The 24,164-nt window shown below is 41.6% G+C and overlaps 1 protein-coding gene across 3 annotated transcripts in view; it reads left to right on the top strand.

Annotated features, from left to right (window-relative positions):
* Nucleotides 1-24,164, top strand: part of FLT1 (fms related receptor tyrosine kinase 1) — a 138,800-nt gene that overhangs the window by 76,947 nt on the left and 37,689 nt on the right. For 2 of the 3 annotated variants that reach the window (XM_073340752.1, XM_073340742.1), the window contains 4 exons: nt 6,445-6,553; nt 12,913-13,203; nt 18,444-18,590; nt 20,352-20,483. In XM_073340752.1, coding sequence (XP_073196853.1) covers nt 6,445-6,553; nt 12,913-13,203; nt 18,444-18,590; nt 20,352-20,483 — 679 coding nt within the window. Of the gene's footprint in view, nt 1-6,444; nt 6,554-12,912; nt 13,204-13,352; nt 16,302-18,443; nt 18,591-20,351; nt 20,484-24,164 lie in introns of those variants that run through there. The other variant, XM_073340762.1, reaches the window with a different exon arrangement.

The raw sequence follows: 24,164 nt of genomic DNA, 5'->3' as shown, positions 1-24,164 counted from the left end.
CCAGCTACTTACATGGCCCTTATCACCTTAGTATCTGTGCACCTTATTGGCATACGTTTTGGATGGACGTATCATTTATGAGTGGCAAAGCCACTTGACTTCAGGATTTAGGATAAAATGCAAACTAAACACCCAAACGTAAAGGTTTTCCAAACCTAAAACTACTCTTGTTTTTGTCCCTCTTTAGTTTGATTGATGATACCATCTTTGGTCACAGATGTGTAGGTGCCATTACAGTTTGTGACACTGCAGTGTAAAATACAAACTCGTGCAGGACAGTAGTTTAATAAAAATGTGTTAAACACTTACGTACATTAGATAAATAATACATCACTTTGGAGAGTGTAATTAGGCTAATATTTTGAGAAGGTAGGGATGGATCCTGTGTGTTACGAGTTGTGGAGCCATAAATGTGTCTATATAAAGTCGATCCTAACAAATGAAAGTATTTCTGATAGTTCACCCTCTATTTTGTTTCTTCTGGTTCACACCTAGCAAAGCAGTGGAGAATATGGGCAGTTATAACCATGTGGCAGTCGTACTGATTTCAGTAAGACTGCTTCTATGCTCATAAGTTACTCATATGCTTAAGCTCTTCGGAGGATCTGGGCCATGGGTTGTACTATTTACTTTAAGAGCATTACTGCAGGATTTTAGTTTGCCTTATTTTCAATGTACCACACATAATTTTTCTCTGGGGTGTCCATCCTCCTCAGTGCTACTAGAATTTGTTATCACTTTTAAAAGAATCACTTCAGAGGGGCATCCTGGGCAGGGCCTAGAGTCTGACACATGTAGAAAAGCATGACTTGGCACATGCAGTTGCAGAGCTCTGTCTGCCATCGGCTCCTTGACATCCCCTCCCGCCAGGTGCCACAGAGGCGGTGAGTCAAATGTTAGTGTATTAGCCGTATGGCATTGAATAAGAGGGCCCGATGGGTGCGTCCAGGAATACTTCATTGCTTGTACTACAGCTTCTTTAGAATCATGCAGGGCCAGTTCTACGGGGGGGCAAATAGGGCGGTTGTTTTGGGGCACCTTCTTTCAGGAGGCACTGTCTCACCACTCGGGGGGAAGAGGGGCGGGGGCGGGGCGCTGAAAATGTTTTCTGCTCTGGCCAGCAAAATGATTAGGGCTGCTCCTGCCACTGCTCTTTCAAGGGGATAGTGTGTTCTGCTTGTGGTGCTGCTGAAGACACAGCTCTGCTTTATGAGCAACAAAGTCACCTGCCTTGACAGCACAAACTTAGGACAAAAAGGGTCCCCATGACTTTTGTCCACGTCTGGTTATTCAATTCAGAGATATTTCAGTAGGTGTTTCTTATATTGAAAACAATGTTTGTTCTGAAGGTGAAGCATGTTGTCCAGGTATTTGACACAGATACCTCCTGCCATGCTCAAATAAATGGGTTAGTCTCTAAGGTGCCACACGTCCTCCTTTTCTTTTTGCGAATACAGACGAACACGGCTGCTACTCTGAAACCTATTAAGTATGTAACATCACTGGCACAATTAAAACAACACAGTGATGTGCTCCAGTATTTCGACAAGGGTCTCCCACAATAAGGTCTCCCCCTCAGCGGAGGTGCATGTAAAGACCTTTTAGGAGGGAGGGAGCTATCTTCCCCAGGAAAATTGTCAAAATTGCCAACCATTTCCCTCTGGCTTCTCTGCCACCCATCTCAACAGTGTGAGTCCTTTGTACAGGCTCTTACGCGGAATGGGACTTTAATGTAGAAACCGCCAGCATGAGGGGAGGAATCAACCTGTGCTTCCTCCTGCCTACAAAGATTTTGTCACCTCTCTTAATCAGTGCGCCTGCACTCCTGATCCTCCTCCCCATCAGCCTCAGATATGGCCACCCACCATTTCCGCCTTCTCCTTGCTTTCAGGATCTCCTCTTCTCTCAGCTGCTAGTGATGGCAGCAGCAACAGGAGAATAATCTCCCCAGCCTCTGACTTGGCAATGTGCCTTGTTTCTTAGAACTTAATACTTCAATTGGCCTGGGTTGGTTTGATACAAGATAAACGTTGGTGGAAGCTAGCAGATACCAGCCTTTACCCTGTCATAGCTAGCTGTGGCATCTGACTGCTGTGTGTTGTCCTCTTGTGCAGACAGCGCTGCTCCGGCCAATTTCTAAACCTCTTCACGTTGCAGAGAATGTCAGATGCTGAAGGAGTTAGATGACATGAAGTCAATATCAAACACTCTCTTTACGCAACACTATGAAGAAAACACAAAGCTCAGATAGGTCCCCAGTAAGGCTATTTACTCAGTATACACAAACCAAGACTAGCTACGTACACACTGCTTTTTGAGAGTTTTCAGACAGCTTTCACAACACAGAGCACAGTGTGCACCATTAGAAGACTCACAGACAATATATTAAAGGGATACGGTCTTATTCCTATACACTACAAGTACCTAAGGCAATAACTGAGGTAATACTATATACATATCTAAAGGAGTGCACTGGCCTCTGCCCGGGTATAATTAATATATCTAAGTCTGATGGAATAAGAAAACTTATGCTTTAGAGGAAATTTCCCTTTTAAAAATGAGACCTGATTGTGTCAGACAAAGTATTGGATGATAAAATTAATTCCCACAAACTGGGGGAATTGCAGAAGGCGTATTTACCATATAGGCCTCAGGCTCAGGAATAATACACTATGAGCTTCAGTCTAATAAAATAGATATCAGATACCAGTAGAGTCAGAGACCAAGGCCTGCTTCTCCCCTGCCAGGTACTTTGTGTAGTTGTTTACATCTATGCAAAATGGGTGTGAAATAATATCAAGTGATATAGCCTCGGTGAGCCCACTGCTGGAATTCTGCTCCCAGCTCTAATGTCTACACCTTTAAAAATTAGAGAGGATTCAAAGGAGAGCCACAAAAAGAATTCAAGGGCTGGAAAACATACACTATCATGAGAGACTTAAAGATCTCAGCTGATTTAACTTATCTAAAAGAAATGTAAGAGGCAACTTGATCTGTAAGTACCTATGCAGAGAGACGATATCTGATATTATTGGGCTCTTTCATCTAGCAGGAAAATGGCTGAAAGGCCAAGTTAGAAATAATATAATTGGAAATAAGATGTAACTTTTTAACGGTGAAGGCAATTGACCGTTGGAACAACCTACCCAGGGAAGAGGTACATTTGCCACCACTTCTAGTCTTTACATCAAGATTGGATGTCTTTTTAAAACAGATGATCTAGTTCAGCCACAAGTTATTGAGCCTGAAAGTGTTGGCTTGTGTAGCAGAGAAAATAATCCCTTCCCCCCCCCACTGCAGGAATCACTGGGTGAAATTAGAACGCCCGTGGTATCCCAGAGGATGGACTAGAAGATCATAGATGCCCCACCTGGCCTCAGTTATCTGTAACTCTATAATTTGCTAGTGCAGAGTGTGAATTTATATTCATGTCACAGACACGTAACCTGGCTAGAGTTTCCCCTGGCTGGACACTCACCAGACTCAGGTTTCAGAGTAGCAGCCGTGTTAGTCTGTATCCACAATAAGAAAAGGAGGACTTGTGGCACCTTAGAGACTAACAAATTTATTTGAGCATAAGCTTTCGTGAGCTCCAGCTCACTCAGTGCTTAATTTGTACTGAAAGAGGTGCCGGGCTCAAACAATTTTTTTACATTCATAACTGATTGAGCAAGCCCAGAGGAGCTGGGACTATGAACTGCCAAGCCCTGGCTCAAATTAAGCACTGAACAGACTGTTGTGTTTGGGGCCCACTTCAGTGGGCCCTGTGTGCTTTAAGCCTCTTGAGAGTGAGCAAAGTCCAGACACTGCTCCTGGCTGTGGTCTCTGGGCACACACTTGGAATCAGATTCTCTGTCTAGCTCCCCTTCTGAGAGCTGAGACTCAGTGAGCCAATTGCCCAGCTCCTGGGAACAGTCCTGACCCCTCAGACTCCCCCATATCTTAAACACACCCAGAACTCCACCTTGTGGGTGCTCTGGATTTACAGCTTCACTCTTCAGGAGCACATGAGAGTGCAAGCCAACAGAGACACACAGTCAGACTTCCAAACATGATTACTCTGACTTAGCATGAAAGATACACAGATCTAGGCAAAATAACAAACACATCTGTATGCATTATCCTGCCTCAGTTTCCTCTCTTCTCTAGAGAGTTCTTTGGTCTTGGGGAGAGTCCTCTGTGATGTTCAGGAGCCTTCTCCTGCAGCTCATGGCTTCTCCTCAAAATCAAGTAGTTCATCTCTCTCTACATAACTTAGCTGCCTCTGACCTTGACTGGTCCCACAGTTAAACAGGACCCCTCTACCTGTCTCCCCGCCCCACCAAGCATGCTTTTCTCTCCTACCCAAAGCTTCCTATGTGTCTCTGAGTCCCTTGAGTTTTTATGGCCCCCTGTGAACACCTGGTTTTTTTTGTTCTGTTGCTGGGGTTTTCCGCTTCCCCGCCCTGCAGACAGGTTGGAAGAGCTAGCTTCTCTCAGCTTCAGCCAACCCACTCTCCCAAAGTGTTTTCACCTGAATACAGCTATGAAAGTTTAATGACTGATAATTGTCCCTGGTCTGTCAGACATGCTACAGGCCCTGTTAGCAAATGCTGGATTCCCCAGTCACAGAGACATTCCCTGATACAACAGTTTCATAATAACCACTTCATAACATCAACCAGAATTCATAAGCTGAACAAACAGACCCCCAAATCATCACAGTTCGTAAACATTGTTTTTAGCATGTTTGACCAGCACTTAGTGAGGCGATGTAGAAGGTCACTATGCCTCAGTAAGGAGCAATGTTGTTGATCTTGACTCATGACTCTAGTTACAGACAGAATGAACAGAAGAAAATATTAACTGCACTACAATAATTTTTGTTAAAAAACTCAAACATGTTAATCGACATAGACGTATCTTTTCTCATTGCTGCCTATCACACCACTCTACCAATAACGCCAGCTCAACATGTCTTTATCTGCTTTCCTTAGACCCATCGCCATGCTCTTATCCATGCCATTCCTTTCGAGGTGGCATGAAAAAATGAATGCCCTTCCTGAACCACTTTGCAGTCCCATTGCTCTGTCTGCATTCAAATTTCTTCTCAAAACCTACTTCTACCATGATGCCTGTGCAAAATAAATTAAGAATGGTTGGGTTGACGAACAACTGGGGAGCTAAACTGAATTATCAGGATGTGATCAGCCACGACCATTGTACCTATTTTCCCTACCCATTGTCTGTTTATCCTTTTAGACTTTGAGCCTTCTTACATATATATATATATATATATATATATATATATATATATATATATACACACACACAGCACCATGCCCACGCTCTTTTTGGATAGCACCATGTTTCATATTAATTAATAATAATAAATAACAGAAATTAAGACTACCACCAATCATTATTTGGGGAATCCCCCTCCCCAAAATCTCTGTCTTAGGTACTTCTAGAGCCCCCACTAACATGGTATCTTAACATCTCTCAATCTTTAATGTGTTTATCCTCACAATACCCCTGTGAGGCAGGGAAGTACTGTTAGCCCTGTTTTACAGATGGGGAACTGAAACCCAGAGGCTAAAAGACTTGCCCCAGGTCATACAGAAGGTCTGTGGTGGAACAGAGACTTGAATCCAGGTCTCCCATGGGCTAGACCAGTTCCCTAAGCACTAGACCATCCATCCACCACTATGCATGGTATTCCCTCGTGTAGGCATCAGTGTAACGTTTTTCTCTGAAGCAATGTTAGATGTTACTGTGCCATGCCCTTCAGCTATCTGCTCGTACAAATTATATCACCTCAGGAAAGCATTCAGTGTGCTAGGCTTTCTAAGATGGTGTGATCAGAATAGCGGAATAGAGGCATAGATCATCAAAGCAGAGTTTTGACTGCTACTATATTAACTGTATTAAAACTGAAATCCAAAAGGAAAAAAATGTGAAAAAGGAAGAGGTGAGTAATGTCTGTCCAGCCCCTGCCCTCATTCTCGTAGCAGTTACAAGAAACAACGAAAGATGCCACAAACTCATCTGTTATGAAATGGAGCTTCATTTTCCCAGTATTATCCAAACAAATAAGGCGTTCCTCACCTTCTCCCTTTGTTGACTGACTGACCCACGGGCAGCCTCCTGGGGTAGAGCATGCTATGCCACACCTCATGTTTTATAACCTGTCGTTATTACATCAGCAGCATGAGATAAATCACCCTGAAAGGCACATGCAAAGATTTGGATTGTAGTGATTCTGATAATGGAGTGGTCTCCTGGGCAGTTAGTTTCCTGTTATTTTTCCATCATTACCAGAGCCTGACATGGTGACACCTCCTACTAATCACCACTGAATGAATGGAGCAACTGAATCATATTAATGTCAATAGGAACTTTTTAAAAAAGGGTTCAAACAACTTCTTAATCTAACATGAGCTCAAACTATTCTTGCTTTCACAGACTGCTAGCATTCTGGCTGTAGCCGAAGCCAAATCTTCCGGAATCTACAGCTGCGTGGCTTCCAATAAAGTAGGAAATGTTGAAAGAAACATTAGCTTTTATGTAACAGGTAAGGTACAATCCGTTCAGTAACTAAACACCCACCCTGGTCAGAATGTTGCATTTGTTAGGATGTCATGTGGTTTACACTTCCCCTAGGTGTGATACTTACTGGAGGCAGATGTTAACTAATGTAATATTTTTCACTGCTTCTGTGGTGGGTTTTGACAGAACTGCTAAGACTTGGCTGCTAAAAATGGGATTAGCACACATGATCCATTATCAGCTTTCTAATGAAGATGCAAATTGCTCATGAAAATAATGGTCTCTTGCTATGACTTTTTTCTAGTGCAGTCGGCACATGTGTAATGTTACTTTATAATTTGTGAAACCCATCTCAGGCAGCATCAGGTGTGCTCACACTATGTATCAGCTTCTGCCAACTATGGCCCTGAGCATGCAACAGGTACCCTGGAAGCAGAACGCTGTGCCTGCCCGCTGCCCCATTGAAGTCAATGCAATTCAGCACAGGCATAGGGATCTGCCTACCTCAGGAACACATTGCAGGACCAGGGCCGGTGGATCACAATTGACCATCTTTTTGCAGGTGTATCTCCCATTGACACCAATGAGTATTTTGTACACAGATGATAGGACCTAATGCATTCTACTATCCCCTTCTGAGGAAGATACCATTGTATAATATAGGCCCATATCCAGCAAAGACTTAAATATGTGTTTAACTATGTATGTGAGTAATTCTAGTGACTTCAATGGCATAAAGTCAAGCATGTGCATAAGTCTTTGCAGGAACAGGACTTTAAGGAGTAAATGCTGTGACTTCAAGAGCTAAGAAAATAAATGGGAATTCACTAATAGCCAGTACACAATTTATCAACCATCACGTAGCAAGATCACATTGCAAAGGAGCTACCTTCTGGTTGAAGGTTTTGCTTTGGCTGTTGCACGATGCATTTACCAAGTGTGGACTCATGGGATGTGAGGCTTACATTAATGGTCCCGTATAGTCTTGGAAAAGATCCTGGTGAAAGAAAATGAGACTTAATCATTTAATAGCAGATATTTTAGAAACCACAGGCCAATCTATCTTTAATACTAAAAATACTAGAAATGAGAAACCTGCCATAACCTCACAGCTGAAAAGGGGATACATTTTTAATTAAGCATGTTTTGTTGTTGTTCTTGCTCTAATATTGTAATCGGTTTTGTTGTTGATCTGTTGCCTGTCATTCTGATTAATGAAAATAATGCTGGTACTATGCTGCCCCTCCCTGGTTTTTGAATTACATTTTACACTTTTTGAAATGTTCTGACCAACGGTAATAATACACTCCCACATTTAGGAACTGTTGGTTGTCTATAAATATAGAAGTTCAGTAATAAAACACCAGAACTAGTCATTGAAATGTGAACATAGATAAGTGACACATGGCGAGGTTATTAGTAAAATATGAAAAAGGAAAATATTTACTTGTTCTATTAATAGATATGGCAGGAGTATTTGCTGACTAAGAGTTCTAGAATCATAGTTTTTTTGTTTGCTTTCAGGCATTAAATTGTGTACATTTCCTTGAAAGCTAAAACCTTTACTCAAACAATGACACTAATCTGTCTGTGTTGTTGTCTGTACATATGTCACATAGAGACTTTACACACAACGTAGGACAGTGAATAGGAACATTCTAATCATCAGTCAGCCTACTGGGTACTTGCTCTTTCAATGTGCAAGACATTGAGTTGTGTGCTCTAGCCCTATCTCTTTAGGCACCTAATGCTCTGTGTAAGACCCTGAAGTCAAGTGAAGAAGATCTTTTGGTGCCATAATACCTGCCTGTTTAACATCTTCAGTTGCTCTCCCACCTAACTGTCTGATACTAGAGCATGATGACGTATATCGTTATATTTCAGGGTATGAATTGATTCTTAGCTGGGCGCAGAAAAATCATAGAAATGTAGGACTGGAAAATACCTCGATAAGCCGTCCAGTCCAGTCCCCTGCACGGAGGCAGGACTAAGTGTTATCTAGACCATCCCTGACAGGTGTTTGTCTAACCTTATTCTTAAAAACCTCCAATGATGGAAAGTCCACAACCTCCCTAGGAAATTTGTCCAGTGCTTAACTACCCTGACTGATAGAAAGTTTTTCCTAATATCTAATCTAACTCTTCCTTGATGCAATTTACTTTTTGTCCTGTCCTCACCCTCCTTTTTATAACAACCTTTTATGTACTTGAAGACTATTATCATGTCCCTCCTCAGTCTTCACTTCTCCAGATTAAACCCATTTTTTCAGTCTTTCTTTGTAGATCATGTTTTCTAGACCTTTAATTGTTTTTGTTGGTCTCCTCTGGACTTTCTCCAGTTTGTCCACATCTTTCCCGAAGTGTGGTGCCCACAACTGGACACAGTACTTCCGCTGAGACCTCATCATTGCTGAGTAGAGCGGAAGAATTACTTTTTATGTCTTGTTTACAACACTCCTGCAAATACATCCCAGGATGGTGTTCACTTTTTTTTTTTGTCAGCAATGTTACATGGTTGACTCATATTTAGTTTGTGATCCACTATAATCCCCAGATCCCTTTCTGCATTACTCCTTTTTAGGCAGTCATTTCCCATTTTGTATTTTTGCAACTGATTATTCCTGCTTAAGTGTAGTCATTTGTATTTCTCCTTATTGAATTTCATCCTATTTGTTTCAAACCATTTTTCCAGTTTGTCAAAATCACTTTGAACTCCAATCCTGTCCTCCAAAGTGCTTGCAACCCCTCCCAGCTTGGTATTGTCCTCAAACTTTATAGGTGTATTCTCTATCCAAATTATTTATGAAGATATTGAATGGAACCTAACCCGCTCCATGATACCATACTTTACCTGGTAGAATGTATAATGGCAGAGAGGGTGAATAGCTATGACTTTCCCCTGAAGGCTTTGGTTTTGGCATCCATTCAGAAATGGGATATTGGAGTGGTTGGTTTACTGTTGTCTGGAAATTGTTCATGGTTTCACTGGTAGTACCCTTTTTATGTGGGGTAGTGAGACTGATATAAACTCAGCTTTTAAATCAGTTTTTTAAAATGGTGTATTTGTCCTTCGGACTCCTGGTGTGTTGTGAGACTTGAGCTGTGTGATTTATAAACACCTGTTTGTCTACTGACATTTGGTTGCTTTAATTAAACTCGACTTGTTGCTATCTGCTGTTGGCACATTTAAAAGGGGCTTGTTCTTCTCTCCCCTGCTTCCAGCACATCTAATTTGAAAGATCAGAAATACTCATTTGGATTCACACATTACTCTAGCAAGTACACCCTTTCAGGCTGAGACTGTTGTTCTCGTCAGGTAGCATTTTATACTTCAAGGCAATTGAGAGCCTTTTTTGTTTTTGGTGTTAGTTGAAAAGCGCACTTGGGGAAAAAATGACAGTCCAAAAAATGCTGATGGTGTGAACAGACAGACAGGACACTGAAAAGGATTTCCTTCTAATGTATTCCAAACAGATACTTCAGGGCTAGGGTGACTGAATCATAGAATCATAGAATATCAGGGTTGGAAGGGACCCCAGAAGGTCATCTAGTCCAACCCCCTGCTCAAAGCAGGACCAATTCCCAGTTAAATCATCCCAGCCAGGGCTTTGTCAAGCCTGACCTTAAAAACCTCTAAGGAAGGAGATTCTACCACCTCCCAAGGTAACGCATTCCAGTGTTTCACCACCCTCTTAGTGAAAAAGTTTTTCCTAATATCCAATCTAAACCTCCCCCACTGCAACTTGAGACCATTACTCCTCGTTCTGTCATCTGCTACCATTGAGAACAGTCTAGAGCCATCCTCTTTGGAACCCCCTTTCAGGTAGTTGAAAGCAGCTATCAAATCCCCCCTCATTCTTCTCTTCTGCAGGCTAAACAATCCCAGCTCCCTCAGCCTCTCCTCATAACTCATGTGTTCCAGTCCCCTAATCATTTTTGTTGCCCTTCGCTGGACTCTCTCCAATTTATCCACATCCTTCTTGAAGTGTGGGGCCCAAAACTGGACACAGTATTCCAGATGAGGCCTCACCAATGTCGAATAGAGGGGAACGATCACGTCCCTCGATCTGCTCGCTATGCCCCTACTTATACATCCCAAAATGCCATTGGCCTTCTTGGCAACAAGGGCACACTGCTGACTCATATCCAGCTTCTCGTCCACTGTCACCCCTAGGTCCTTTTCTGCAGACTGCCGGAGGTTTGTTTGGTTTTTGTGGGTGGGGCTGGGAGGCTGTTCTCACTTGGCTCTGACTTACACAAAGACTGAAAGTCTCACATGAAAATATCCAGAGAAGGAGAACATGAACGCTTGTAGAGTCAGAAGCTGCCCGCCACAGCAAGGGAGGTCAGAAAGGACAATGAACATGGCGAAAAGCTCAAGTAGAGTCTAAGCAGATAATACCTCCCTCTCCAATATGCCCCTTATTTTGAATTACTGTGTGGGTCAATCCTTGTCTTTTAGGTGGCAAGAAACCTTGCGCTAGAGCAATGGGAAGAATTGGGGTAGAGAGGGGCAGTTTCTTTATGTGACATGCTCCTCTCTGACAGTGACTGAAATAGCAGCTAGAAAGTTATCAGAGGCTAAGGGCTGGAATTGGGGGGCTGGAACTAGGGGTTCTGGGGGTGCTTCCGCACACGCTGGCTTGAAGTGGTTTCCATTATATACAGGTTTACAGTTTGGTTCAATGGCTCTCAGTATCCCCACTGGGGCTGCTCCTGGCAGCACTTACCCCCACGGGCTCTACTTCCTACAGAGAGGGATGGGGGCGGGGGTGGGGGGGCACAAGGGAGCACAGGTAAGGGGCTGAAGATGAACACATGGGGTCAAACCCTCATGTTTATTATTGTAGAGCCCTTGGTATTTCTGAGGTTGGAGTTTAATTCCCATGTGTATCTTTGGGAGATTTATGAGTGGTGCAACTTTACACCCCTCCCTTGAGGGGAACGTGATTTGGTGAATCTTGATAGAAGTGAATCTGATATGCCCTTGAATAGCTTTTCCTTCCTATGGGCCAGTCAAGATCAGAGGCCATTTTAGGCTTTGTTTCAATGTGTTTTTAAATGTGCACCTTTGCCTTAGTCCATCAAATAACTGTAGGGAGGTATCTTATGCAGAGAAAATATGGAGTGTTCCCTCCTAAAAGACTTCCTGCTCATTGATACTGGGGCAGTCTTGAGAGTAATTCCTATGTGCCAAATTACACTGCACTAGGCCCCTCCCCCTGAATCTGTCCCTTCCCCTACTTTTGGGGATGTTTTGCTGGCACACAGCAGGCCCATGGGCGTGTTTGCAATTACTGAGGGTGAGACAGGAACGGCTCTGCCTTATCTCCCTGGTTTCCCAATGTCACTAGACGTGTTTTATTTTGAGATTCCTGATGGTGCTTGGCAAAGATAAACAAAATCTTCCATCAGGAAACCTGGGAGCTATTTCCACAGGAAGCTTCAAATCACTAAAGTAAATAAAACTCTTTTACATTATTCCAGCCATGTTACTTAGCTCGCCTCAGGCTGTTAGATTTCATGCTAGGTGTCATATATTAGGAGTTTGGAGTCTTTAAACAAATTATTTGACTGGAATCTAGTGAATTTTGCTTTTGTCCTCAGATTTGTTTTTTTTTAAAAGTGTTTTTCTTCACTGGTGACATCTAGGAAATGTCCCAAATGTGACACCATAAAGTAGCTATAGCTATGGTATTCGGAGGGCACATTATCCTTTCATGTTAAAAATAGGTCATCTCCCACTGAGTCTCACGGTCCTCCTTGATTTTGTCTTAAGAGTTTTGCTTGGCTTTTTCTAGCCTATACTGAGCACTGACATTTTCATAGCAAGAAAATTAAAAGAATTTCAGGTGGATACTTTGCTATTTCTTGACACACTGGGTCAAATTCAGAGCTGGCATAAGGTGGCGCAGTAACGCAAGTGAGCTAGATGGTATGCCTTGGGCAAGAGTTGGGCCCAGGGAAGTTGCTGCACCTCCTTACAGCAGGTCTGATTATGGCCTAATGTTTTAAAACAAACCAGTTACCTCCAAGGTAAGTTTGGCTCTCAAGAGCTCTTGATTTACATTGGTTTTGCTGAGATCTAAATCTGGTCTTACGGAATCCTGGGGAAAGCAAAGAAGTTGCAGCAGTTGCTAGTCAGCATCAAATATGATCGCTTTATAGCAGGGGCTGCGTTACCATGGATCCCAATTTAAATATTTAAATTTGGGCTCCATCGCCACGCCCACTCTATATGCGAATCCGTGCGATAACGATGCATGCTCTACCGAGGGTCCACTGTATTAGCTGAAGGATCTTCAGGCTAACAGGAAAATAGAAATAATTTTAATTTTGACCCATGATTTTCCTATAAACTAAAAGTGTTCTTGATTTTTGACAGATGTGCCAAATGGATTTTATATTAATTTGGAAAAAATGCCCATTGAAGGAGAGAACCTGATATTGTCCTGTTCAGTCAACAAATTCCTGTACAAAGACATTGCTTGGATTTTGCCAAGGACAGTTAACAATCAAACAAAAGCAAAAAAGCACATCATTAAGGAATACTCCACTACCCTCATTCTCACCATCAAGAATGTCTCCCTGGAACACTCAGGCACCTATGCCTGCAGAGCAAGGAACATATACTCGGGGGAAGAAGTGCTTCAAAAGAAAGACGTTACAATTAGAGGTGAGCACTGCAACAAAAAGGCTGTTTACTCTCGGATCCTCAAATTTAAAAGCACAAGGAATGATTGTACAACACAAAACAATGTAAAACATTAAAGGACTCATTAAAAAGTCACAGTTGTCTCATATCATCTTGATTTTTTATTACAGTTGCTACCTTTCAGGCTCTGAGGTGGTGCACCTCCAAAAATGGGTATGGACATAGGAGGAGTAGCGAAACAAAAGCATAACACATGGGCTTCCAGTTCAGTTCAGACGGGTGTGTTCTGCTTTGGCAAAGCTGGTGGAAGTTGGGGTTTGGAAGATCCCCTGTACTGCATTGTGTATGTTGTGTTGTTGTGTCCGTTGCTGCCTCCTACTGAGTGATAATGAAAACTTTGGACCAGTTTTATCTTCCACTTTGGTATCGGCCTCTTCGAAAGTCAAAGCTGCATAAACTGATTAACTTTATAAACTGCTGGTTTTGGTCAACAATGGACATTTAATAAGTTAATTTTAACGTGTGGAATGAGCACAATTCAGTTTGAGATTGACTGGACTCTACATTTTTATTTCAATCGGATTTTGGTGGATTTATAAATATTACCTGCTGAGCAAGTTCTAATGCTTATTTATTTGAATAATTTTCTATGCTAAGTACATTAATCTTATGAAGTATCTTCTTGAGGAAGGCCCTGTGGATGCAGGAAAGAAATAAAAATGTTGATATAATGCACAGACCTATCTTATCATTTTTAATAATGAGGATTTAAAAACTGACAGAGATGAATCCTGTTTCTCCAAATAAATCCAGGTCGATTTCCCGTTGCTGTGTTGGTCAGTTTTAAAGTTAATTACTGCACTACCAAAAAAGACCTGTGGACATCAGCAAGAGTTCTGTGGCAGCCATGAGGATAAAGGACTTTGTAATGTTATAATTATCTCATTAAAGTAGAAGTGCTACACTCATTCCATTGACAAGGCTAAAGCCATCACAGTGAAATGTTTAATACATTCCTCCAAATTTAAATTTAAAATTAAGGCCATTAAAAAAATCCCTCCCTTTTGGTATGCAGATGACAATAGGATTTATTATGGGGATTAAGAAATGGCCAAACTACTGAAGGAGAATTAAGGGTAATCTAAACTTCCTTTTAAGCATTTCCTTTTTATATGATTTCACTACGAGGTGTTTCTGTGTATTATAAATGCAGTATACGGAAGAAGTTACTATTTTTAATAGATCTGATAACTTTATTTTTTTACAATATGTAGCTTTTATAATTTTTGTTTCATTTATGACTGATCATTTATATAGGATTTACATAAACCATAACAAAACAAGCCTTAGTGACCAAAATAGCCACTGCAAAGGAACAAAGTGGCTGTGCTTCTAAAATAGAGGGTGACAACATGACAACTCCTTGTGCTTGGGAACTCACCAGACTGTTTCCTCCTTTAGGTATTGGGACTGTGTCCCACGGCCAAACTTGTCTTTCACGTGGGAATTGCTTTTGTCAAGTGTGAAAGGGTAAACAATAGCATTTCCCCATCATGCCAGCTTCACGGAGCCTAAAATGCTTAGAAAACAATTAGTAACCTGGAAGTTGTCAGAGTAAAGAAAAGAATAATCATTTAGATCTTGAAATGTCACCTACAGCCTTCTTGTGTACAGTAGCTCTTTTGTTCATTATTAGCATGATGGTTCCCAGAAACAATGTGTTCTTGCAAAGGAATTTGTGTCGCTTTCTTTCTCTCTCTCTCTTTTTTTTTTAAAAATGCTTAAAAAGCAAGTGAAATGATAATGGTAATTGCTTTTAAAATGGGGCAAGCTTGTTTTGTTGTGACAATGCAGGTCTCCCTCTTTATGGGGCTGCACTTGAGAAAACCTTTGGTGGCCTGGTGGACTGCAATGACAGGACTTTATGCATTTTTAATGGAATTGGAAGCCAGAGTGTGGTCGCTTGTAGAAGTCAGTTGCTGGCAGCAACCAGGTGATCTGAGCCTGGGTCACAAACCGATGTCGTGGTTAGAAACTGTCCCTGCGTGGAACTGTTAAGTGATGATGTATACCACATTGCCCAAAGGGACAGCTTGATAGCCACTTCCTAGTATGGTGTTGGCCAAGGCTCTGAACAGCTGTGATGCTGTACAATGCTATGTTAGTGCCTGGGCGTAGTGGCCAGTGTTGGAAGGCATGGAAGAACCTCAGTGAAACTGTTTGAGGAAAAGGGTTCTGCATTCGATGGTGAGATAAAGTTATTGTCAGTGCTGATCTCATCAGATTAAACTGAAGAATCATGTCAATTTCTGGCTGTTTCTCTAACTCCCTCTGAGTAGCATATTACTTAGAAAGAATAATTATGTAATTTAAATTTATATTCCTTTTTTAAAAACAAGTGTTAAAATGCAACTGTGTATTTATATTTTCAAACTGGTTAATAAAAAAGGAACATTAAGTGTACTAAGGTAAAAGTATGTGAAATGAAAAGTTCTACAAAAAGTGCTAACAACTTTCCATGTTTTTCCTATTGCCAAGGATTGGTTTTGCAATAGGGATTTTGCTTTTCCACAGCCACAGTGTCACTTTGAGTCATTGTAGTCTGAAGTCATATGGCCATGCTCTGCCCTCAGTGACACCCCCATGTAACTCCACTGGGCCAAATTCTGCCTACAGTGAGGTTCCCCAGGCGTGATTGAGGGCAGAACTGGTCCATCAGCCCATGTTTATGACCTCACAGAGAGACATGATGGCTATGATGCTAATGTGCAACATTCAGCATTAGGGGTAAGATTTTTCAAAAGCGCTGAGCAGTGACCTCACTCTGCTCCTACTGAAGACAATGGGAGCATTACCTGACTTCAACGGGAGCACAGTTAGGCCAACACTGAGTGCTTTTGAAAATCCCATCCTATGGCTTCACTCCAGCATCAACCAGAGAAGCAGGTGGTCTGGAGAGAGAAACCTCTTGTTTTAACCACGTCCTTGAAAACCCGCCAACTGCGTCAAAGAAATTATTAAAAATATGTGAATGGTAACTGGCTCAAAGTTTTAAGCAAGAAAGTTTTGCTCACTATGAAAACCCGTCTTTAGTGTATGGATATAAACAAATTAAAATTAATCAGAAATAACTTACAGAATGTGTGATTTGCCTTTGTTCTGTCATCCTGACACACTTCATTTTGAATGGGTTGGTTGTGTTGTTCTGTGGGGATTATTTATAAATAGAAAACTTGGACCAAGTGACTTAAATCTGTCAGCTTTTGTGTGTGAACATATTTTCAAACAATACATCTTCATAGTCAGCTTATTTTGCCAAAATGGAACCATAATGTAAACGTCCAGGATCCATAGCTGAAAAGCGAGCAATCTTGTTGGATGGGGAGAAATCATGGTTGATGTTAATACCAATGCATATAGATTTGATGAAGAATGTACATCTAAACTTCATTCACTGGAATTGTTGTTTGTTGATAAGAACAGACTATTTGTTACACTATAAACACATAAGTTAATGGTCATTGCCCCAAGGAATGTACATTCTAGCTTGGGCATAGACAAAAAAATCAGACACAGATGGTTCATAGATGTGTTGGAATTGATTTCAGGGGATAAAAGTCTAGCAGAGGTCATTTGTTTCAGAACTTCTGAAAAGCTTTCAGTGCGTTTGGGTTTATACACATTATATAAATGGACTAAGAACTAGTGTGAAATGTATTGGAGAGTTTTTAATCAGGTCAGGTAGTTGGATCATAGTGGAAATGGACAGACCTGTTGGATCATGAAGTCCACCCTCCTGAAAGATTAGCATATAATGTTCCCAACAAAGGATGTGTCAGATGCTAAACTGATGCTGTACTTGATCTTAGCATATAGATATATGTCGCTGTGAAAAAGTGAACCCTAATCTCGGAAGTTTCCTTGCAGAGAAAGATTGCAGCATCAACCAGTTCCTGCAGGAACTGGGAATTCAAGAAAATCGGCAATGCAGTGCAGGATTGTGCAGGAATGCACTGCACTCTACAGGACCAAAGTGCAAAAGGGATAATATAAGAAGTTGCAAATGTGGTAGAAAAGTTGTTGCTGTGTAATCACCGTCCGTTCTGGAGCTATCCTCCTGATCTTGGTCATACCAGCTTTCAACTTTGTGCAAGAAGGCAGGGGGAAATGGATTGGTTTGGAGATGGGGAGGAAAACAACATCAGGATCGTCTGCTTGCTTTGGGTGCCCAGGGATGACTTAATATTGTGTTTGTTGAACTTTTGAGGTTTTTTCTTATCGTTGGTTGAGGGGGATGTAAATGCTGGACAGGATCAGAACATGCCGAGGTGTGCTTCCAAAACACTAGCGAGAAAGTCATTGAACTCCATTTTATTTCATACATTTGAATGAATTTTAATCTATAAAAGTGGCTAATATAAAATAGGAATTATATGCTGTTATATAGCACTGAACTCTGGAACCCATACTTCTGCCTCTGGGATCAGTGTTTTAGACACTTGCATTATGGGAGGGAATGTTGCCTGGGGAAAATAGACACATTTCTCACAAATACAAGGACTATCTGTGTTTGGCTAGCTGTCATGTGGTTTTGCCAAGGTTCCTTGAGTTCAGCTAAACACAAAAACCAAAGATATATGAAGACTTGGGGGTATACAACTCAGTGATTCAGTGCTCACACTCTGGTTTTGAAGTATGATAGTTTACTCAATAGGTCTCACAATAAAGTTGATCTTCACAGTGAGTAAACTATGTAAATTTTATTCATACACAGACTAGTATATATGCAACATCTAACTGTATAAAGCTATCACTAATTCAGGGATATTCTAACCTAAAGACCAGATCCCTTCAAACCTATTTAAAATCTTGCACTTCATAGTACATTTCTCCTGAAAATAGCAAAATCCTGAGATCGCAAAGAGTCTTTACTTTAGCTTGTAAGAGAATGAATGCAGAAAGCTTTGTCTTAACACAGCATCTGTTGTTGGATCATTTCCATTATGATCTGTATTATAACCAGTTACAACTGATGAAAGGAAATTATCTCAAAAGGAAAAGGCATCACTAAGCCACACTAAATATTCTTTTCAAACAGGGATAGTAAGTAGGGAAAGTGTAAGCTTGGAATTTGGTAGAATGTCTCCAGAAAGCTCTGACATTTTACAAGATCGTTAATGACAATGCAGGAGATTATTTTAAATATACACACACACATGATTTTCGGAATGTAATCGTTGAACTCTCGTTTTATTTTGTAGCTCAGGAAGCACCATCCCTCCTGCGCAACCTCAGTGATCAGATTGTGAACACCAGCAATTCTGCTACTTTAGAATGTCAGGCTCAAGGCATCCCCGAGCCCCAGATATCCTGGTTTAAAAACCACGAAGAAATACAGCAAGAACCAGGTGAGAGCTGCAAACACCCTATCCCCTCCTCAATCTCTTCTCTTATATTTGCTCTGTATCTGTTCGGCTATGTCTACACTACACAGCTTTTAGCGACAGGTCTGTCTCGCCACAGCTGTGACACTAAAAGTCGTGCAGTGTAGCCGTCATTTGTCGGCTGGCCCAAAAAACTTCCACCCCCCAACGAGCGGTGTTGGCGTTGTCGGCAGGACGCACTGCTCACAATGGCGCATGTCACCAGCAAAACTTTCGTCTTTCAGGGTTTTTGTTGTTCAGTTGCCAGTGTAGACATAGCCTTAGATACTTATGTCTCTGTTACCATAGTATCTGAGCACCTCACAACCTTTAATGTGTTCATCCTGACAACACCCCTGTGAGATTGGGCAGAACTTTCCCCTCCCTCGTTTTACAAGTGAGAGGACTGAGGCACAGAGAGGCTAAGTTACTTCTGCTCACGGTCACACAGGAAATCCATGGGAGAGTAAGAATTTGAGCATGTGTCTCCCCAGGCTAGCACCCTAACCTCTGGACAGATCTGGTGTTGGCATATCAGAACAGAATTGGAATTCATCTGCCTGTAGTAGGGGGATCCATTTGTCATGTAGCATTACATGGGGGAGGGATAGCTCAGGGGTTTGAGCATTGGCCTGCTAAACCTAGGGTTGTGAGTTCAATCCTTGAGGGGCCCATTTAGGGATCTGGGGCCAAAAATGGGGATTGGTCCTGCTTTGAGCAGCAGGTTGGACTAAGATGACCTCCTGAGGTCCCTTCCAACTGTGAGATTCTATGATTACATCCTATTATGAGACATCCAGGAGCAGTTACTTTGTTGGATTTAGATTTGCTTTTCTTGATATGAGTAGAAAAGAGCTGGGGGAGGAGGCATCTTAGAGCTGGATCATGATTGCACTGGGGTTTGGGTTCAAGGCTCAGATGGGGCTAAATGTTCAGTTAAAATGGCACCAAAATCATGCAATCATACTATTCTTGGGAGACTTCAGCTTCAGTTGGTAGGAATCTCGGATGGGAGAAATATAATGAGATTTCAGCCGTATCCTAACCAGAACCTGAAAATAGGGCCCCATTGGTTTTACATCTGATCTGTAACCAAAGTCATTCTGACAGGTTTGACTACAGGAATTGGAATCCAATCCCCAATCTCTTGTAGCAAAATCCAAGGAGGTTTGTGTTTAAGCTTCTGGCTTTGGCCATCTCTAATTATTTTGTAACAAACGTAAGCAACTGGAAAAATCTTAGAACGTTTACCAGTAATAACCCCCAGACCACATTATGCTCTTGTAGCAACAAGACACCAAACCAGATATAGGACCCAATCCTGCAAACACTTAGGACTGAGCACATTGGTTACAATGAGACCAACATGAATGCTCCCATTGACTACAGTAGGACTGCTACCTGTGTGTTTAAAGTTAAGCACATTTAAGTGTTTGCCTGGATCGAGGTCTAAGCCAAGTACTAAGCATTACACCCAGAAATAAAGCACTTTCAAGACCATTGCCACAGAGGGAGCCTTCTTACTAATGTAAGTGCTGTATAAACACCAGTTTCCACCAGAGCCTCAGAACCTGTGAACACTTTGTAACTGTGAAACCAACATGCAAAATTAAAGACCCATCCACCCCCTAGGGTGTTATGTTATGTCTGGCTCATCCCTAATAATCAGAAGAGGATTGTTTTACAGAAAGAGTTTATTTGTTTGTACTCCAGGTCCCACTCATTTAAAGATCTTTCACTCCACAGGAATAATTTTAGGACCAGGAAGCAAAATGCTGTTTATCGAAAGAGTCAAAGAGGAGGATGAAGGACTTTACCAGTGTATAGCCACCAACCTAAAAGGATCTGTGGAGAGTAAAGCTTATGTCACTGTACAAGGTAAAGCATTGCATTAGATGGAAATGAGAAAAATCGCTCTAAGTTCTTGTTCTCTATTTGATCTACTTTTTCTCTTTTCCCCTCTTATTTTCTCTAAGCGGCTTATAAGTGGAGTTCTTGCTATGACTAGGAAGGCAGGTAAGTGGCTTGTTGATCATGCTTCAGAGTAACAGCCGTGTTAGTCTGTATCCGCAAAAAGAAAAGGAGTACTTGTGGCACCTTAGAGACTAACCAATTTATCTGAGCATAAGTTTTCGTGAGCTACAGCTCACTTCATCGGATGCATGCAGCGGAAAATACAGTAGGGGATTTTATATACACAGAGAACATGAAACAATGGGTGTTACCATACACACTGTAAGGAGAGTGATCAGGTAAGGTGAGCTATTACCAGCAGGAGAGTGGGGGGAGGGACCTTTTGTAGTGATAATCAAGGTTCATGTTCTCTGTGTATATAAATCTCCCCACTGTATTTTTCACTGAATGCATCTGGGGTGGGAGGAGGTATTGTTTCATATTCTCTGTGTATATATAAAGTCTGCTGCAGTTTCCACGGTATGCATCCGATGAAGTGAGCTGTAGCTCACAAAAGCTTATGCTCAAATAAATTGGTTAGTCTCTAAGGTGCCACAAGTACTCCTTTTCTTTTTGCGAATACAGACTAACACGGCTGTTACTCTGAAACCTGTCCTTTTCTTTTGTTCATCATGTGTGATTTCTGAATACAGCAGTTTGAGGAAAGTCTTAGCAAGGGGAATGTACCAGGTTGGAAAGGAAGCCAATGGGAAATGCTAACTCTGAATGTGTTTATACTGACCTAAAAAGAGGAATTGCTTCAATCCAACAAAGAGAGGGCCAGGGAAGAAGATAAATGTAAATTTAGTGTAATAAAAAACCCTACCCATTCATTTTCTCATTTCAGGCTACTATAAGCCAGAATGAGACATTTTTGATATTTTCCTTTTCTTGGTTTTAATATCAAGTGGGTTGCTATGTCCAAGCAGAAGAGTTTTCCGGTAAACACAAATGCATCTTTCAGAGGTATTTACTATAGGAGCTAGGGGTTGTTATTGTTACTCCTCCTCAGGATCCTCGTGTTATTCATCTGAATGTCCAAACTTTTTTTTTTTTTTTTAATTCTCTTGGCCTCAATGGTGCCTTGTGGCAATGAGTTCCACAGGCAAATTGTGCATTGCGTGAACAAGTATTTTTTCTTTTATCAGATTTAAGCTTGTCATTTTTCAACTTCATTGAATGTGCTGCATGCCATTAATTATTGTGTGCACTTTGGACACAACCTCTTTTCGCAACTCAACCATCCCAAGCCTTTCAATCTCTCTCCATAGGAAACATTTTAATTAGGCAAAATATTATCAGCTCCTTCAGGCAAAGACTGTCTCCCTGTGTGTTTGTACAGCTTGTAGCACAATAGACTCCCATCCCTGTTTGTTTGGGTACTGCCACAACACCCACAACGTGAGAAAGAAATCAGGATTGAAATGTTCCAGTTGCAAGTTCTTTGGCTTTCTTGGCCCATTGGCAAGTTCATTGCTGTAAAAAGTCAGCGTGTATATATGAGCAGGGCTACATACAACAGAGGAAGGACTTGTTGCCAGTTATGTTTTGGGGGGTAATTTTAAATTTGTGTGGGTATTCTCAAAAAATGACTCATTTTAGAGTGCTTTCAGTTTAACACACCCGGCAGATTAGCTAATTTGTCTGGACAACGTAATGTTACCCTGTATTGTACTTGTATTCTGTTATTTACTGATAACATTTTGTGGGCTAGTTTCTGGGAAAGCAGTGTCTCCTTGTTGCCTGACCCAGGGGAGAAAGGGAGGATAGTGGATTCCTGTCTGGATAAGTGTCCTTCATGGATGCTAGATAGAGCTTTTGGATGGTTCTGATAAAAAGCTTTAGCCAAGTAGAAATGGGGGCCAGTGAGTTAAAGACTCCCCAGCACTAATGTGTGGAAAAGGAAAGAGACAAATCATTTAATCAGCCCCCCGCAAAAGATCATGCTCAGGGAGAAGGCATCCTCACCCTGTCTCTCCCACCCTCATGAAATCTCTGTGGTCTCAGCAAGGGGACAATGGTCAAATGAAGAGTGATCCCTGCCATCATCCCCAAGCAGCTCATCATCCCCTGAACAAGTGTCCCTCTTCCGAGGGACATGGAATTGTAGCCATTCACCCAGCTTTGGCTCTGGAGGGTCGAGAGCTGGGCTCATCTCCAATTTTTACTGCATTCTCGAAAATGCACAGTGTACAATTTCTGCCAGTGTTACAAAAAATACTGACGTTTTTGATCTTCATACAGTAGCTCGCCAAGTACAGTAGATCATATGAAAGAAGGCTGGGCAAGTGCCTCGTGTCCAGGGCTATGTTTAACAGACTGGAAAAGTGGTTTGTAAAATAACCAGGAAGGAAACTGTCTGCTCTTTTTATTTCCTTTGAAAAAAAGTTCTTATACTTACAGATAATACAATGTGTTATTTTTGTATCAGAAAGGGAAGAATGGACTGCGGAATCCAAGAGGGTTCTTTAAATAATCACAGTCCTTGTTTAGTTTGGAAGCCACACATGTAGGACAGTCTGTGGAAGAGATGTAGCCAAAAAATGTCACCATAAGCCATCAAATCACCTTCAGCTTAAGAACTGAATGGGAAATAATAGAATGAATACAAATAGCAAATCAGAGTGAGGCACCTACATATGGACAAAAAGATCCTTTTAAATGGTGCAGAAGGTTTTCAGTGGATGTTTGCTGTGGAAGGAGTGCGTGCGAGCTACTAATTGCAGCTTGCACTTAGGGGTCAGTTCAGCCACTTGTCACACTGCTCAGACCTCCAGCTGGAGAACCGTTTAATAAAGTCCTCTCATTGAAGTTTGACTCTGCAGGTATTATGCACACTGCAGAGGGGCGTGTCTCAGTTAAGTAGCTAGTTTATGAAGGAGTAGGATGATGTAAAAAGGGGTCTAGGTGTAAAAGAAGGAGCTAGTTTTACAATTTATACCCAATTAAATTCAGGCTTCCACCCAAATAAATAAACAGTAATGTATCTTGGTTTAAAGCTGCCTCTGGACAGCTTTATGTGACTCTCAGAGATACGACAAAGGAACTATGAATTGTGCTGGACTTTATTCAGCTGGACTGAACTCATGACAATAGTTTGTTACTTATTTGCACATTTTGTATATTGACAAACACGTCATGGTAGCTTGTGCAAAGGGGCCCAATCCAACGCTCACTGGAGTCAATGGGAGTGTTTCCCCAACTTTAACGGGAGGTGAAACTTAGACTCTTACATTTTGTTTGTATGGCTATGAAATAAATTGTCTCTCTGAGTGTATGGTGGGCGGTCATTAGTCTGATTCCATGCTGCCTTGGGCTGTTGTCTCAGTAGACTGCCCAAGCTAAGCAGGGATAGATCAGATCAGTGCATGGATGGAAAAGTCTTGGGAGCTGCTGGAAATGGTACTGGTGTTTCTGGTTCAGTGCTGAACCAGTGACACCGCGTGGCATTCCCCATACTGCACTCGTGGATGTGCTGTCTTGCAGACGAGAGATAAAATAGTCAGGATGAGAAGTGAAACTGACATCCTAACTACCTGTGGTCACGACAGAGGCTGTGACTTCTTCACAAGAGCAGAAAAAACAAGGAGTACTTGTGGCACCTTA

This window comes from Lepidochelys kempii, chromosome 1 (assembly GCF_965140265.1).
Source record: "Lepidochelys kempii isolate rLepKem1 chromosome 1, rLepKem1.hap2, whole genome shotgun sequence".
In the NCBI taxonomy this organism is placed as follows: Eukaryota; Metazoa; Chordata; order Testudines; family Cheloniidae; genus Lepidochelys; species Lepidochelys kempii.
This window is presented reverse-complemented; position numbering and strand designations above follow the sequence as displayed.